Here is a 14501-nt window from a genome sequence, read left to right as displayed (position 1 = left end):
ATTTCGCGTGAACGCCGCTATTGAAAAACTAAGGACACTTTTGGATTAACGAAATGGAATTTTCGCGTTAACGAAATGGAATTTTCGCGTTAACGAAATGTCACCGCGCACCATCGGGAGGCTGCCGCCACCCATCGACGGTACCCCTGCAGTCCAACGGTGACACCTCCGTATTATATTGGTGAGTTCCCTGAAAGGTTTTATTTTATTATCATTCAACCGTTTTAATATGTGCTCTTTATTATTATTGTTGTATTTTGAGTAGAGTTACAATGTCTGTCCGAAAACACATCCCAATAGTTTTTCTGCATCACATTAAACGGGAGGGAAACGCCATTCCAATTTACGAAAACTTCGCTTAACGCGTGTGGGGTTTTTTTTGGCGAACGCATCCCTTTCGTTAACCGAGGTTCCACCTGCAAGGGTACCTAGCAATATGACGTCACGCCGCGAGCGCCGAGCCCATTGGCTGACGGCTGCTCCCGTGACCCCCGACGACTTCCGCATCTTCCAGTTTCAACATTTTGGGCGGGAAGCGGCCGTGGTGGGTCGCAATCTCCGCTCTCGCCTCTCCCCGCCCTTCTCCTTCTCCTCTCTCTCCTCTTCCCTCTCTCCTCTCCCGCATGGAGGAGGAAGGCTACGCTCGCGTGCCGCCGGGCGGCCTGCAGGAGAACTACCTGAGCCTGGACGACGTGCTCATGACGCACGGGAAGGTCCCGTGCCGGGTGGAAGTGGCGCTGCCGCGGCTCGGGTTCCTGGACAAGAGCAGCGACGACGCTGGCCTCCCCGCGGTGCGCACACCACGGGACGATGACATGAGCAGCCCTGCCACAGGACTGAGGCCCGATCCATAGCTCGCTACCCACTTCGTAGCGATAGCCCTATCCCGAACATCGGCGGCTATGTACGTGGTTTGTAATCTAGCAGCGTGCGTGAGCCAACAGCGCTAAGCGGAGGTGCAGCAGGTGGCAGAGCAAACTGTAGACAGGCTGCCCTCGCCTTACGCGTGGTCGGTTTTATGCGATGTGGCATATTTATGGCTGTGGTTTGAATTAACTCATGCGGCTATGCGGTCGGGGGTGGGACAACGCACCGTGCGTGTGCTGTGTGTGCGTGTACTGTGTGTACTGTGCGTGGCGTGTGCTTTGCGTGCGTCTACTGTGTGTGTACTGTGTGCGTGTACTTTGTGTGTACTGTGTGCGTGTAGTGTGCGTGCGTCTACTGTGTGTGTACTGTGTGTGCATGGGTGTACTGTGTGTGTACTGTGTGTACGGGGAGCGGTGATGGAGCGGTGAGCGCACTGCGCTACGGCCAGCACCAGTGACGATTATCTAAACCCCCTCCCCAAGGTCGACTCAGCCTCAAATGAGCACCTGGTGCGGTGTGTAAACATCGCCACTGGGAAAACGACGGCGACCGGCCGTGGTGGTGGCCACCCACCCCTTTCGTGTGCCGTGCCGGCCTTCATAGGTGCTCGCTGACCGCACTTGCCCCTACAGTCTGTAAAGGCTGTACGGGGGATCTTTGTTTTGTGTTGCTCACCCTTGGAACGCAACTGATAGCAACGAGATGAAATCACTCCGGCGACCTTTGGATGCGCTTCCCATTAAACTTGGGCAGCATCCCGGTTGCGGGAGGCCACAGGTCCCATTGTGCCTCCCCCGACGTCGAAGGCGCGCGATGTTAACCGCGGCGCCGTCTCGGCGCGCACAGGGCAAGCAGATGGAGCTGCCGCTGTGGATGGCCAAGGGGCTGAGCGACCGGCGGCGCGTCGTGTCCGTGGAGACGCCGCGTGGGTACCGCCAGGGTTGGCGCACCGTCCTGGGCGCAGACCCGGGCGTCGTGGACCTGCACAAGATGGGGCCCTACTACTACGCGCTGGGCACGCAGCTGCTGCACTTCGAGAGCCCCGAGAGCGGGGAGATCGCTCAGGCGCTGCTGCAGGTGTTGTTGTGCGTGTTGTTGTGGGTGCTGCGTGCACACCGGGGGTCTCCGTGTTGTTGTGGGTAGTGGGGAGCGGTGGGATAGCGGTTAGCGTGCTGCGTTACGAACCTGGCGACCCGGGTTCGATTCCCGCTCACGGCCAACACCCAGTGACGATTATCTGAACCGGTCCTGGGCCTTCCCTAGGTCGACTCAGCCTCAAATGAGTACCTGGTGCAATGTGTAAACATCGCCACTGCTGAGACAAAGGCGGCCGGGCGTGGTGTTGGCCACCCACCTCGTGTGCCGTGCTGGCCTTCATCGGTGCTCGCTAACAGCATTTGCCCCTACAGTCTGTTCAGGCTATACAGGGGATCTTTGTTGTGGGTTCTTCGTGCACACGGGGGTCTCCGTGTTGTTGACCACGCTCCAGCACAGTGTTCTTCGCAAATGGCCCTTGCAATGCAGAACACTGCAACAGCATATCTTCAGCCGCATTGGTTCAACACAGGCAAACTCTGAACCAGTTTCAATATTCATTGTCTCGTCAAGCTTGCTTGAACCGTTGCTGGTGACCTTTTAGGTGAGATGGCCAAACATCCAAATATAGGACGACAGAGCTTGGGCGAATGTGGGTGTTGGTTTTGTCCACCTTTTATGCCTTTACCCACGCTTCTGCAAAAGCTGTGCGCTTTACAAATTCTACGGAGATAGTTTTTGCACCATTTTATCGACAAGTTTCTTTCCCGAAGAGCGTAAATTTTAGACTGATTCCATCTATCGTGATATCAGCCTCTACAGTTGGACCATAGCAAACGTTGGCCTCTGACTCATTTCTCGTTTTTCACGTGGCACAACAGATATTAAAATATGCAAACAAATAATTGTGTTAACTGAATGTACATGTAAACATATGTTCTTGCACGAATATTACACATTGACTACCCAACATCAATTACCCAACTCAAATGCCAGCGTTTATATAATAAAAATGTCTCGCAAAATGTGAAGTGGAAGTGATGTCATACAGTTGGAAATAACATCGTCCTAATTTGACTGCCATATTTCTAAACTGATATTTGAGTTGGGGGGGGGGATAAAAATTGTCCAGTTAATGATTAATGCAACGACGTGTCTCCACTCCGCCAGGCATTCTCCGGGCGTTTCCGCCGCGTAATGGACGCGTGTCAGAACGCGTTTGACGAGGACACGTCGGCGCTGACGGCGCCGCTGGACGTGAGCGAGCGCGCGCTGTTCCGCCGTGGCCAGCGCAGCCTGGAGGCCCTGGCGGCGTGGGAGCAGGGCCGTGCCTCGCAGCTCACCGCCTCGGCCATCGTCAGCAACATGAGGAAGCGCAAGCTCGCCGACCTTGACAGGATGTGAAGGCGCTGTGCCTTACCGTGCCCCCGACGTGCGTGTATCGTTTGCGATACAAAAAACGGTTAGAGTTGCAGGCCAAAGTGCCGCTTTACAGTGTTTAGTGACACCATTGGCGATGTCATTCCCATTTTTGTCTTATCCGTCAGTTTTATCTGAATTGTGCTATCAGTGTCATGCCATGAGATCAAAAATTAATTCGGGGCTTTCGCAAAGCAGTGCGACCCCCCCACCAACCACCGCCAATGTTTGAGAATAGCCCACGTGAGCAGAGATCAGAGCTCCCTCTCAGATCCCTTCAAGTGGCTTCCGGTCCACACAGTAGGGAGCAACATTTATATGTTGATTCAAGGGCGGCAGCTCCAATGCACGATCGATGCGGAGGCTATAGCGCTGGAAATTAAACTTACGTGGCCGTGACTTAAAAAGCCTTTTTGCCGCTCCCCCCATGAATTAAGTTTAGAAGTTGAGTTCGAGCCGCGATATACAGCCTGGCTATGTATCTAGTCAGGCGGTGGTGGCTATGCACACCTATGATCCAGCACTGGAGGCAAGGGTTGGTGGATTGCACAAATATTGCGAAATTTCTCCCGTAGGCGTTGAGGTGCCATTCCCTGACTTGGTACAGAGATGGCATTGCGTAATATAATCTGTTCCTTCTGTAAGGGATTGAGTGTTGCCCCCCCTCCCCCTTGCATGTGTGGGTTTTCTTCAGATGACAAACAGTTCATACATTCTAATCGGGATGCCCTCTTGCTCCTGGACTATTCAACATATTATAATAGTCTGAGATGCCTTCAATCATGCTACGATTGTTCCAATGGGAAGGCGATCGTTACGCTGGGAAAGGGGTGGCTCCCTACTGATCCACCGTATTTTATGTATGTCGATGATCTTCTAATTGCGACTCTGCAGGAAGTTGGATACTGCTGCCAAGGCTGGTGTGGCGTTAGCCACGATAAGGTTGGGCCCGACCATAAACCCAACCAAAAGTGTATATAACCTAAACTGGGTTTTTATTAGAATTCCAACCTTTTTTCTGGTCATTCCTGAATATTTGTGACCACACTGCGATTTTGTTCTAACATTCATATGCAGTCCTCCCCGTTACATTTAAAATGCACTATCTAGGTCTCTACGTTTTTCCTTCTATATTGTTCTAATCACACCAAGCTTGGGTGTCCAAATTACTTTGCTTTCTGTCTATAATTGTCTGACTAGTCTAGCTTTTTCACATCTCACAGTACACTTAAGTAAGTTTTTCTGTCCACAGGACATGTAAAATTCTTCTCCACAGCAGCGTAGTTCACAAGCTGTGATCTTCCGCCTACGTGTATTCATTACCCGAGTTTCACATACATTCCAATTGGAAATTTGTGGCTCTGATGATAATTGTCTTTGAAATGCTTGTTCATTGCATGGATTAGTCATTTTCAATTTGTAAGCATATTTAGTAACAACACCACGAAGTAATATGAATGTGTTTAATACAAACTAGATTCGAAGCTTTCGTGACTGCAGTAATTACTCTTTGGTTCTTTCGGTAAAGTTACGTAGAAAATAAAATCAAGTAATAATAGAATACGAAGTTTCGGTTGCAACACAAGCAGCCATCATCTCTGCCCCGGCCCCTCCCCCCCCTCTATTTAAGGTGTCAGCACAGATAAGTTGTCTTGTCTTGATGTGTCTCGCTCGGTGTGTCTCTGCATGTGTCTGCCTATGTTGTTTCCGTGTCTGTGTTTTACCATTGGCTGCTTGTGTTGCAACCGAAACGTCGTATTCTATTATTTTATTTTCTACGTGACTTTACCGAAAGAACCAAAGAGTGTTTATTACAATATAATAAATGAGTGATTAAATCCATTGTGGCTTGACATTTTATTCTGTTCAATGTGGGTGGCTCAAACGTTGTGTTATAATAAAAAACTGCATTTCCAATACATTTGTAAACATTTTAATAAGGGCTACTTGGTAAGAATTGTTTGGAAAATTGATGGCTAAAAATATAAGTCCTTCACATTGACAAATAAATGCAACCTTTTTAAAATACATGACGGATCATCCAAGTATACTCAGGAACAAACTAAAAACCACATGTAAATGACTGGAAACGGTAATGTTGAAAGAGATAATTTTGTACAGTATTGGAATAGGTAAAGTTACTCAAATTACATTAATGTATTGTATGAATGATCAACTTTGTTTGTCCTCAATGGAAACAGTCTATGACATTCATGCATTCACTGTGGGGTAACTTGCATAGAATCATACCGGAGGCCTTAAACCTCAAATCTCGCATTCAGGCAAGTGATGTTTGCATACAGTAATGGTACAATGCTGACTTATTTTAAGTTTAATCATGATTATTTGTATACTATATATAAAAATTATTGGAGGGATCGGTCGCATCAAAAGTACATGTTGCGAATAAAAAATATACTTCGTAATTGAAGGAGTAAAAATTACCAAAACCTGAATCCATGGGTAAAAAAGGCATAAAAATACAATTCATCCCCAAATGTGTAAAATTTGCAAAAAATCTAACATCTAAGACAAAACTGGCAATTATTGCTACAAATCTTTATATCATTTGTAAAGTGTACCAGTTTGTAAAACTAAATAAATTTGGCATAGGGCTGGAAGAATACAGTGCTCAACTTGCAATCAAATTGTTGCAAGTTAAAATTTTGGTCAAGTGTCAACTCAGTCCATCATACCTCTGGGGTTGACAAATTTTAGAACAATTTTGTGCTAAGTGAACAAAGTTTGTCCAATGATTGGCCCCTACAAAAGGAAAGTGACATCCTGCCCTGTCTCAATGCACCACACCTGGCTGAGCACGCAACAAAATTGGATATTAAACAAAATATTACATTTTCTATGGTACCGCAATAGGAAGTTTCTAATGTTTGGAGCATGATGAGGCTACAATTTTGATGCAGAATTTCAAATAAACTTCGTAGGCAAGATGCGGGGGGGGGGGGGGGGAACAATTCATAGATTAAGGTGCAAAACCTCACTGAGTCTTAAGACGTTTTCAGGGAGGTGTTTTGATCAAGAATGCTTACGGAACGGTAGGAAAATGTGGAATACTGCATTGCTCAAAGACCTCCACTGTTCATCGGCTTCCTACACTTACGAACGCTTCATCCCCATCAGTCTATTCGTGGCTCACACTCCTCGTGATCCACCAACTATATTCTGATATCGCCGTAAAAAAGTCTGCCAACACACCCATTGCCAAATACAGTTTGGACTTGGACGCTTTCAGATCTAACATACATGAACATCTTTGACCAAATTACATGGAATGCACCTGATCTCGGAAACTAAGCAGGCTTGAGCCTGGACTGCTTGGCTGCGGGGCTAGATCTAGTGGGCAGCATTTGGCAGTGCAGCAAAATTGTACTTTACCAAGGTGCCATTATGGTGAAGTATGATCAAGTGGCCCCCTATAATCCACACTACGTAGGGAGGCCCTCAACCAGCAGTGGCCTGACGAAGGGACTGTCTGTACAAGTACATACATTAACTGTTGCACACTTAATGCTTGAACGCATGTTAGATTCATTGAAAAACTGTTCGAAGTCTTTTACAAACAAATCGGCAATACCCATGCAAAATGTCGCAGAAACCTGTAGGGTAACATTTTACCAATGCATTGGCGAATTCTTCCAAGAAACATTACGCAACCTTCACACCGAATGGTTACATCATGGCTCCGTCCTCTTATAAATACATTCGGTTTTGCATGAAACCCAAAATAAACCCATAAAAATATACTCGGGGGTGTGGGAGCCACCAGGATCCAACTCCAACGGGTCCCAGGGAATTATATAATGCACAATGAAATACTCCCATTATCTTAAAATGCTGTTACTCGCTGCAGCTAATGCACCAGTTTTAAGTGGTGAGGATATTACTGTCAGTTATCTAAATAAGCCAATTAAAATAAAACATTATTGGGCATTTACTTTCAATAATTTCTTATTATTCCCAACCCTGCCTGTAAGAGGACACAAGGATTTTGTCTCATCCAATGGTGCTGTTGAAAAGACCCTTTGCCCAAGAAGTGAGTCGACTTCATTCAAGCATGAGGTTGTGCTGGCTCAGCTTTTGATATGGCAGTGGGTAAGAGGTACAAGAGCCTTGGCAGTGCAGACATCGCAACCCAGCCCTTTTAAATGCCGAGCAGACATTCTACGACATTGCACAGCTGCTCATCCACGAGAGCCTTTACGAGACGGCTCAAGGTGGCTCGCTTTCCCTCGCTCTGCATGAACTTTCTCAGCATCTGGAAGGCCTGCTCGTAGACAATGTTGTATTCATGAGCGATGTTTTCGATGGTCGGGTCCTCCAGGCCCTTGCACGTTCTCATCAGCTGCCGAGCCACAGGCTTCCAACCGTTGCCCACTTTTTTTGCGAAGTTATTGTGATCGTCTGCGGAGATTTGCCGGTCGTCTGTGCAACACACAATCATGCAAAAATCGCGCCTATTTGCACGGTCAATTCAATTACATCGTTGGGATTTCAGCAAAGACAGTGATGCGAGCAATTGCTTGCAAATGCCGCTGCTCGCAGATGGGCCTCCACAACAGGCAGTGGATTGACATCGGGCTGTAAAATATTATTTATATAATTATGTTTTATGTGGAACTCATGTTTTGTTGCCATCATGCTAGGACCTGCATCGAAAAGAGATGTGAACCTCAAGAATGTTTCCTAATGAACGAACTAGTGATGATAATATGAATGTAACTGCATCTCAAGAGGCTGTAGACAATGGGAGACAAGCTTGGAGTAGAGGTGATTATTGGAGAGGGTGGGGGTGGCGGTGTGATGGGAGTGGGACTGGCCAGTCAACACAACCGAGGTCAGTGGGGTTAACATTGAGTGGGTGTGACCAAGACACAGGTTCATCAGACGAATAGGGCCCAGGGCAGCCAATGGGTTGAGTAACAAGCACCACTTCTCCACTGGCTCAACCACGCCAAGCCAGCATGGAAAACCTCACGGTATGGGTGGTTTCCCACCGGCTAATTGCTCTACCGAGTTGGAACTAAACCGTGACACTCTGGCCTCACAAGTAATCTAAATCTGGTTCAGGGCCAAGCAGGGCCAGCGGCTGGGCTAACGATGCTTCATTTCACGTGACATCAGGCAGTACACTGTGTCCTCACAGTCATAGAGTGCATCACTTAATTCACAATTTTCTTTTAGTTTTGAATCTCAGTGTATTACCACCGATAGAAGTCTAGTCAATGTTAGCCTCCCTTTCATTGGCATGAATTCTTAGTTTTGGTCACAAACTCTAATATTTGTACAAAAATTTCACTCACCATATAGTATTTCTTGGAAAAGAAACGTGTTCTCTGGAATGACCATTGGAGCGCTCAGACATGCATCATGAGTTGGAATGGCCGGTTGAGTACAAGCTTGCGGTGACGAATCCACATTGCTGGCTGACCGATTGCCCCCCAGTTGACAAGATGAACTCGGGCCAGCATTAGAATTTACAAGGTCACCTCCACTCGCATCCCTAGGGTTCAAATTCAGTATCGACAAATCCTGTTGCATTCTTTCCATCTCGTCATCCTGCAAGGCCGTGGGCTGTGGAGGGAAGCAGAACAAGCCAGTTGACACTGCATTCACCACCAGCATGCCCTCAGTGTGCCCTGGCAACCAGCTGACACGTGTCTAAGGAACTGCCATTAAAGCAGAGCACCAAAGGAGAAGAGAAAGATGGAAATGTGTTGGGTTAAATGTAAGACAATTTTAAAATGGTGGCTTTTGTCGTCATTGGAGACCAGTTTTTTTTTGTTTTTTTGTAAACTATGACTATGGGTTGACTAAAATAATTAAGCGTGATAATGACTACGACTACCCACCAGAGATGAAAGCAGGGCTGGACTATGATGGGATGAAATTAACTGGCCTGAATGAAGACGTAGACAAATGATAATCAAGTCATGTTATTGGAGACCACAGTGCACCAAACAAGACCAAAACTGTTAATTGGCTATATATACATTTTTAAAGATTTACCAAGTTCAATGAATGGCCGACCTATAATATTGAGGGGGAGGAAAAATAACACGCCCCCTCACACAAATTTTTATAACTAATAGTGGATTAAACTATTGACTGCTTTAGTCATCTCGAATAAGACATTTACTGAACGAAATACACAAATTGCATGTAGTCGTCAACTAAGCTACGATTAAACAAAGAATCCTACACTTGTCTCTTTCTGCCCCTCCCCTTACCCCCCAACACCAATCTACGGCCATGCACTCAGCCACCTCAATTCCTGACAATCCTGCGTACCACCATGATCGCAGCAGCGGCTCACCTCATTTTGGCCGATGAGACAGAGCCATTTGCTCAAATGGAAGTCGCGCTTGTCGAGGACTTGATCTCGCACCTGGAGGGAGATGGTGTATCTGTCTTGATGGTTTGATGCAGGGCCTCGATTCAGCTGTAACTCCATGTCCCCATTCATGTAGTGATTCAGAAACACTGAGCACGACGTCCTGCTGTCAAACCGCAGGTCCACGCCAAACAGCGTGCTGTGTACCTTCAAGATGACCGGATGATCATCACCGTCTCCTGCAGAGACACGTCACGTCAAAGCGTCTTCACACTTAAACGAGCAAACGGGCCAACGCTCACCCACGCTGGCTGCCACAATGACCAGAAACTCCACATTCCCTTAATATACACCAGTATATCCATAGGACAGGAGCAGGAAACCTTTACCCTTGCTGCGGGACAAATAGGACTTTCAAACATTTTTGGCAGGCCACAATGCAGGAAGCCCATACAGTCACAGAAGTGAATGCGTGTGGTAAAATAGAAACGCAGTCATTCCAGATAAACAAATATATCTCCCTCTAGTACCGGATTAGTTCAACTAAGATGTTTGCAGTGATGGATAAATGATCGGTTACGGGACGTTCTGAAGATGTGTGTCTCATGCGGCCGGAGACTGAGCGCAAGTGAATGGGGACGACAGGGGTGACGGCCAAGGAACAATAAAGTTATTTGACCTTTGATGGCATCGTAGATGAGTTGGTGAAGTTGTTTCTTGTCTTCATGATTCTCTGTCCATAGCTTTTGGAGGTCCTTTACCCCGTGAAAAATCCGAAGCGTAACCTGGCCTTTGAAGTCTTGCGTCATTTTCAAGGGGCCGCCTTCCGTGTCAACCAGCGCCACTGTAAATGAGGAACAGAAACAATAATTCATGACCCACGTTTACCTGTTACCAAAATATGTATCTAATGTAATAAAATAAATGTTAAGTAATATTAGGGGCACATGGTCAGAGTGAGGCACATTCGGGAATCGTTTGGCTCTGTATAATTATACGAGGCTATCATTGCCCCAAGGATTCTGACGAGAGATTTTCATCACTAACACTAATATAGAAGGAACATACAGAATTGGCGACGTTACTGGTAATGGTCCTCTTTTTCTCTTCGGCGCTTCGTAACAACCAAGGCGATGGATCTTAACCGAAACGTCAACAATTACGCGAGTTCTCTTTCACACGGAATGTGTTGAATCATTCGTTTATGCCGTGATCACCGCTCCCAATGCATCATCAGCAGCAGTAACAAGACAACATGCCATTGTTCGGGAATTCTTTGAGGGTCCGTAAATTATTCTCAGGGGCTCGTAGAGCCATTTTAAATTAAGAATCAATTAACATTAATATATTATCCATTTACTATTTAAACACTTTTTTTGCCAATTCCGGAAACGTATGTACAATACGATTACTGTTGTAACATAATGCATACGGGCGTCTTCACGGCGGCGTATGGATAAACTGATAGTTTGATGGATACACTGGAAGTTTATACATCAAACTATCACTTTGTAAGTTTATCCATCAGCATCATCAAGCCGTGGTCTATGAAGGCCTCCCCCCCCCCAGGGCCTCCCCCCATCTCTCTCCCCCCATCTCTCTCCCCCCATCTCTCTCCCCCCATCTCTCTCCCCCCATCTCTCTCCCCCCATCTCTCTCCCCCCATCTCTCTCCCCCCATCTCTCTCCCCCCATCTCTCTCCCCCCATCTCTCTCCCCCCATCTCTCTCCCCCCATCTCTCTCCCCCATCTCTCTCCCCCCATCTCTCTCCCCCCATCTCTCTCCCCCCATCTCTCTCCCCCCATCTCTCTCCCCCCATCTCTCTCCCCCATCTCTCTCCCCCCATCTCTCTCCCCCCATCTCCCCATCTCCCTCCCCCCATCTCCCCATCTCCCTCCCCCCATCTCCACATCCCCCTCCCCCCATCTCCACATCCCCCTCCCCCCATCTCCCCATCTCCCTCCCCCCATCTCCCATCTCCCTCCCCCCATCTCCCTCCCCCCATCTCCCTCCCCCCATCTCCCTCCCCCCATCTCCCCATCCCCCTCCCCCCATCTCCCCATCCCCCTCCCCCCATCCCCCTCCCCCCATCCCCCTCCCCCCATCCCCCTCCCCCCATCTCCCTCCCCCCATCTCCCTCCCCCCATCTCCCTCCCCCCATCTCCCCATCCCCCTCCCCCCATCTCCCCATCCCCCTCCCCCTCCCCCCATCCCCCTCCCCCCATCTCCCCATCTCCCTCCCCACATCTCCCCATCTCCCTCCCCCCATCTCCACATCCCCCTCCCCCCATCTCCCCATCCCCCCATCCCCCTCCCCCCATCCCCCTCCCCCCATCCCCCTCCCCCCATCTCCCCATCTCCCTCCCCACATCTCCCCATCTCCCTCCCCACATCTCCCCATCTCCCTCCCCCCATCTCCCCATCCCCCTCCCCCCATCTCCCCATCCCCCTCCCCCCATCCCCCTCCCCCCATCCCCCTCCCCCCATCTCCCCATCTCCCTCCCCACATCTCCCCATCTCCCTCCCCCCATCTCCACATCCCCCTCCCCCCATCTCCCCATCTCCCTCCCCCCATCTCCCATCTCCCTCCCCCATCTCCCTCCCCCCATCTCCCTCCCCCCATCTCCCCATCTCCCTCCCCCCATCTCCCTCCCCCCATCTCCCTCCCCCCATCTCCACATCCCCCTCCCCCCATCTCCACATCCCCCTCCCCCCATCTCCCTCCATCTCCCCCCCCCATCTCCCCATCTCCCTATCTCCCTCCCCCCAATCTCCCTCCCCCCATCTCCACATCCCCCTCCCCCATCTCCCATCTCCCTCTTCTCTCCCCCCCCATCTCCCTCCTCTCTCCCCCCCCCATCTCCCCCATCTCCCTCCCCATCTCCCTCATCTCCCCCCCATCTCCCCCCCATCTCCCCCCTCCCCCAATCTCCCTCCCCCCATCACCACCACACAAACCCAATCGATGGCCTTCCCACCACGGCCACCACCACGGCCACCACCACCACCACGTCTCGTGGCCAAAGTCGCGAGTCCCACAGCAGCGCCGTGACCCGCGAGTGGCCGCCGCGTCGCGCCTCTGAATGTGATCCGCCCGGCGACTCACCTCCAGCACCCGTCGACCACAGGAGGAACGACTTCCTCCGCGTTGTCGTGCCTCAGTGCGCACGCGCACTGCGCGCGCACTACTTCCTCCATACCCATCCACAAAGACAAAGGCCCCCCGTGTAGCCTCAACAGACCGTAGGGGCAAGTGCTGTTTGCGAGCACCTGTAAAGGCCGGCACGGCACATGGTGGCCAACACCACGCCCGGCTGCCTTTGGCCTTGTTTGTTTGTTGTAGTACGGAGTTAAACCGATGGCCTTAATCTAAGTTGTCTTGTGGTTGTTTGACTTGCATCCCACTGGGATTTTTGCACACAGCGTGGTGTACGGTGCTTTTTCTGCAATATTTTGCCGGATTTTCTTGGATTTTCTGTTTGCATATAGTCACTTACTCACTTTAAGATGTTTTCTTGTTCATGTTTTTGTTTGTTGCGGTTGCACCCGATTCAAGAGCCGAATGGCTCACAGGGCTATACCAAATAAATGGAACTGAAACTGAAAACACATCGCACCGGGTACTCATTTGAGGCCGAGTCGACCTAGGGGAGGCCCAGGACCGGTACAGATAATCGTCACCGGTGTTGGCCGTGAGCGGGGATCGAACCCGGCTCGCCAGGTTCGTAGCGCAGCGTTCACCGCTGCACGAGAGGGAACCCAAACCCCCGTGTCGGATGAACACGTGCGCGTGACGCAACGCGGTGCCTTTTAACGTTTGCACCACCCGCCATATCCCCCCACATATTTTTGATTATATTTACGATATGTTCAGAGTTTTTTGATGAACGAAGATGTCGTACAAATACAACTGTCAGCAGTAGCATAACACGCGTGCCAACAACAAGGACACTCAATTAATTTTGATAATGTTGAAGTTCCGTGAAAATCTAGCTACTACTGGCCAAGACTAATTAGAGAATCTAGCGAAATCAAAATAAATAGAAATAACTTCAACTGTTCGGATAGCTACCGCCTTAGTGCTGCGTGGAAGAGAATCATCAAATAGCTCATTATTTAAATGCATGCCTACGATTATACGAAGGGCAGCTGACTTCAATAGGGGTTACCGTTGGTACGGCTTTTTCAATACACAAAATAGACAGCAAGGACTCAGAAACCCTTCCTCACCCACGTGGCGCAAGAGCGCAGAAGCGTGGTCACCACATCTACGCCTCGATATAAGGAACGAAACAGGTGGACTTCTCCACAAATCTGGCTGTCGCCTGATGAAGCTAGTTGTAATTACTGGCGAAACGTCGTACTCAGATTCTAAATGTTGTGGCTTGGCTCTCCAACACACCGGTTAGTGCTGTACTAGTATACTACACTATACACTACTATACACTACACTATACACTACACACTAGTGCTTTACTACTATACTACACTATACACTACACTACTATACACTATACACTACACACTAGTGCTGTACTAGTGACGAATTGGCACGTTCTGTTTACCTAACTAGTTGGCTGTGTCGGGTGGCGGCAGGTTTTAAAGACACATTTATATATTTACGCGATCTAACACAAAAAAAACTCTATTATGGATCACATCGGTCAGTGTGAGTGAATAGCAGTTTGAGAGAGCACTGCACATACATGGGTTTCGGCGGTATTTTTGAATAAAACAAAATCCAGATGAAAGCTATTAGATTAACATTTTCACCGGCATTTATTGAGAAGCACACAAAGCCTTAAACATCAACAACCTAACTCAAATTTTT

At 48.9% G+C, this 14501-nt stretch overlaps 2 protein-coding genes across 5 annotated transcripts; one reads left to right on the top strand and one right to left on the bottom strand.

Annotated features, from left to right (window-relative positions):
• Window positions 1–506: 506 nt before the first annotated feature.
• GINS3 (GINS complex subunit 3) lies at window positions 507–5238 on the top strand. Its single transcript, XM_078617517.1, has 3 exons — window positions 507–791; window positions 1714–1944; window positions 3073–5238. Exons 1-3 carry the CDS (start codon window positions 624–626, stop codon window positions 3304–3306), a joined length of 633 nt encoding a protein of 210 aa, XP_078473643.1. The 5' UTR covers window positions 507–623; the 3' UTR covers window positions 3307–5238.
• TRADD (TNFRSF1A associated via death domain) lies at window positions 5164–12859 on the bottom strand. Of its 4 annotated transcripts, none has more exons than XM_078617515.1 (5): window positions 12777–12859; window positions 10350–10514; window positions 9653–9909; window positions 8640–8910; window positions 5164–7761 (listed from the first exon to the last, which is right to left on the bottom strand). In XM_078617515.1, the coding sequence occupies exons 2-5, from the start codon at window positions 10477–10479 to the stop codon at window positions 7481–7483; spliced, it is 939 nt and encodes a 312-aa protein (XP_078473641.1). In that variant the 5' UTR covers window positions 10480–10514; window positions 12777–12859; the 3' UTR covers window positions 5164–7480. The 4 variants fall into 4 exon arrangements, with proteins under 4 accessions (XP_078473641.1, XP_078473640.1, XP_078473642.1 ...); XM_078617514.1 differs by lacking the exon at window positions 12777–12859 and adding an exon at window positions 12629–12752; XM_078617516.1 differs by lacking the exon at window positions 12777–12859 and adding an exon at window positions 12649–12752.
• Between the last annotated feature and the right edge of the window lie 1642 nt (window positions 12860–14501).

Source organism: Lampetra planeri, chromosome 54, assembly GCF_965212315.1.
Source record: "Lampetra planeri chromosome 54, kcLamPlan1.2.h2, whole genome shotgun sequence".
NCBI classification, from domain to species: Eukaryota; Metazoa; Chordata; class Hyperoartia; order Petromyzontiformes; family Petromyzontidae; genus Lampetra; species Lampetra planeri.
The sequence above is the reverse complement of the archived record's forward strand: the minus strand, read 5'-3'. Positions and strand labels throughout refer to the sequence as shown.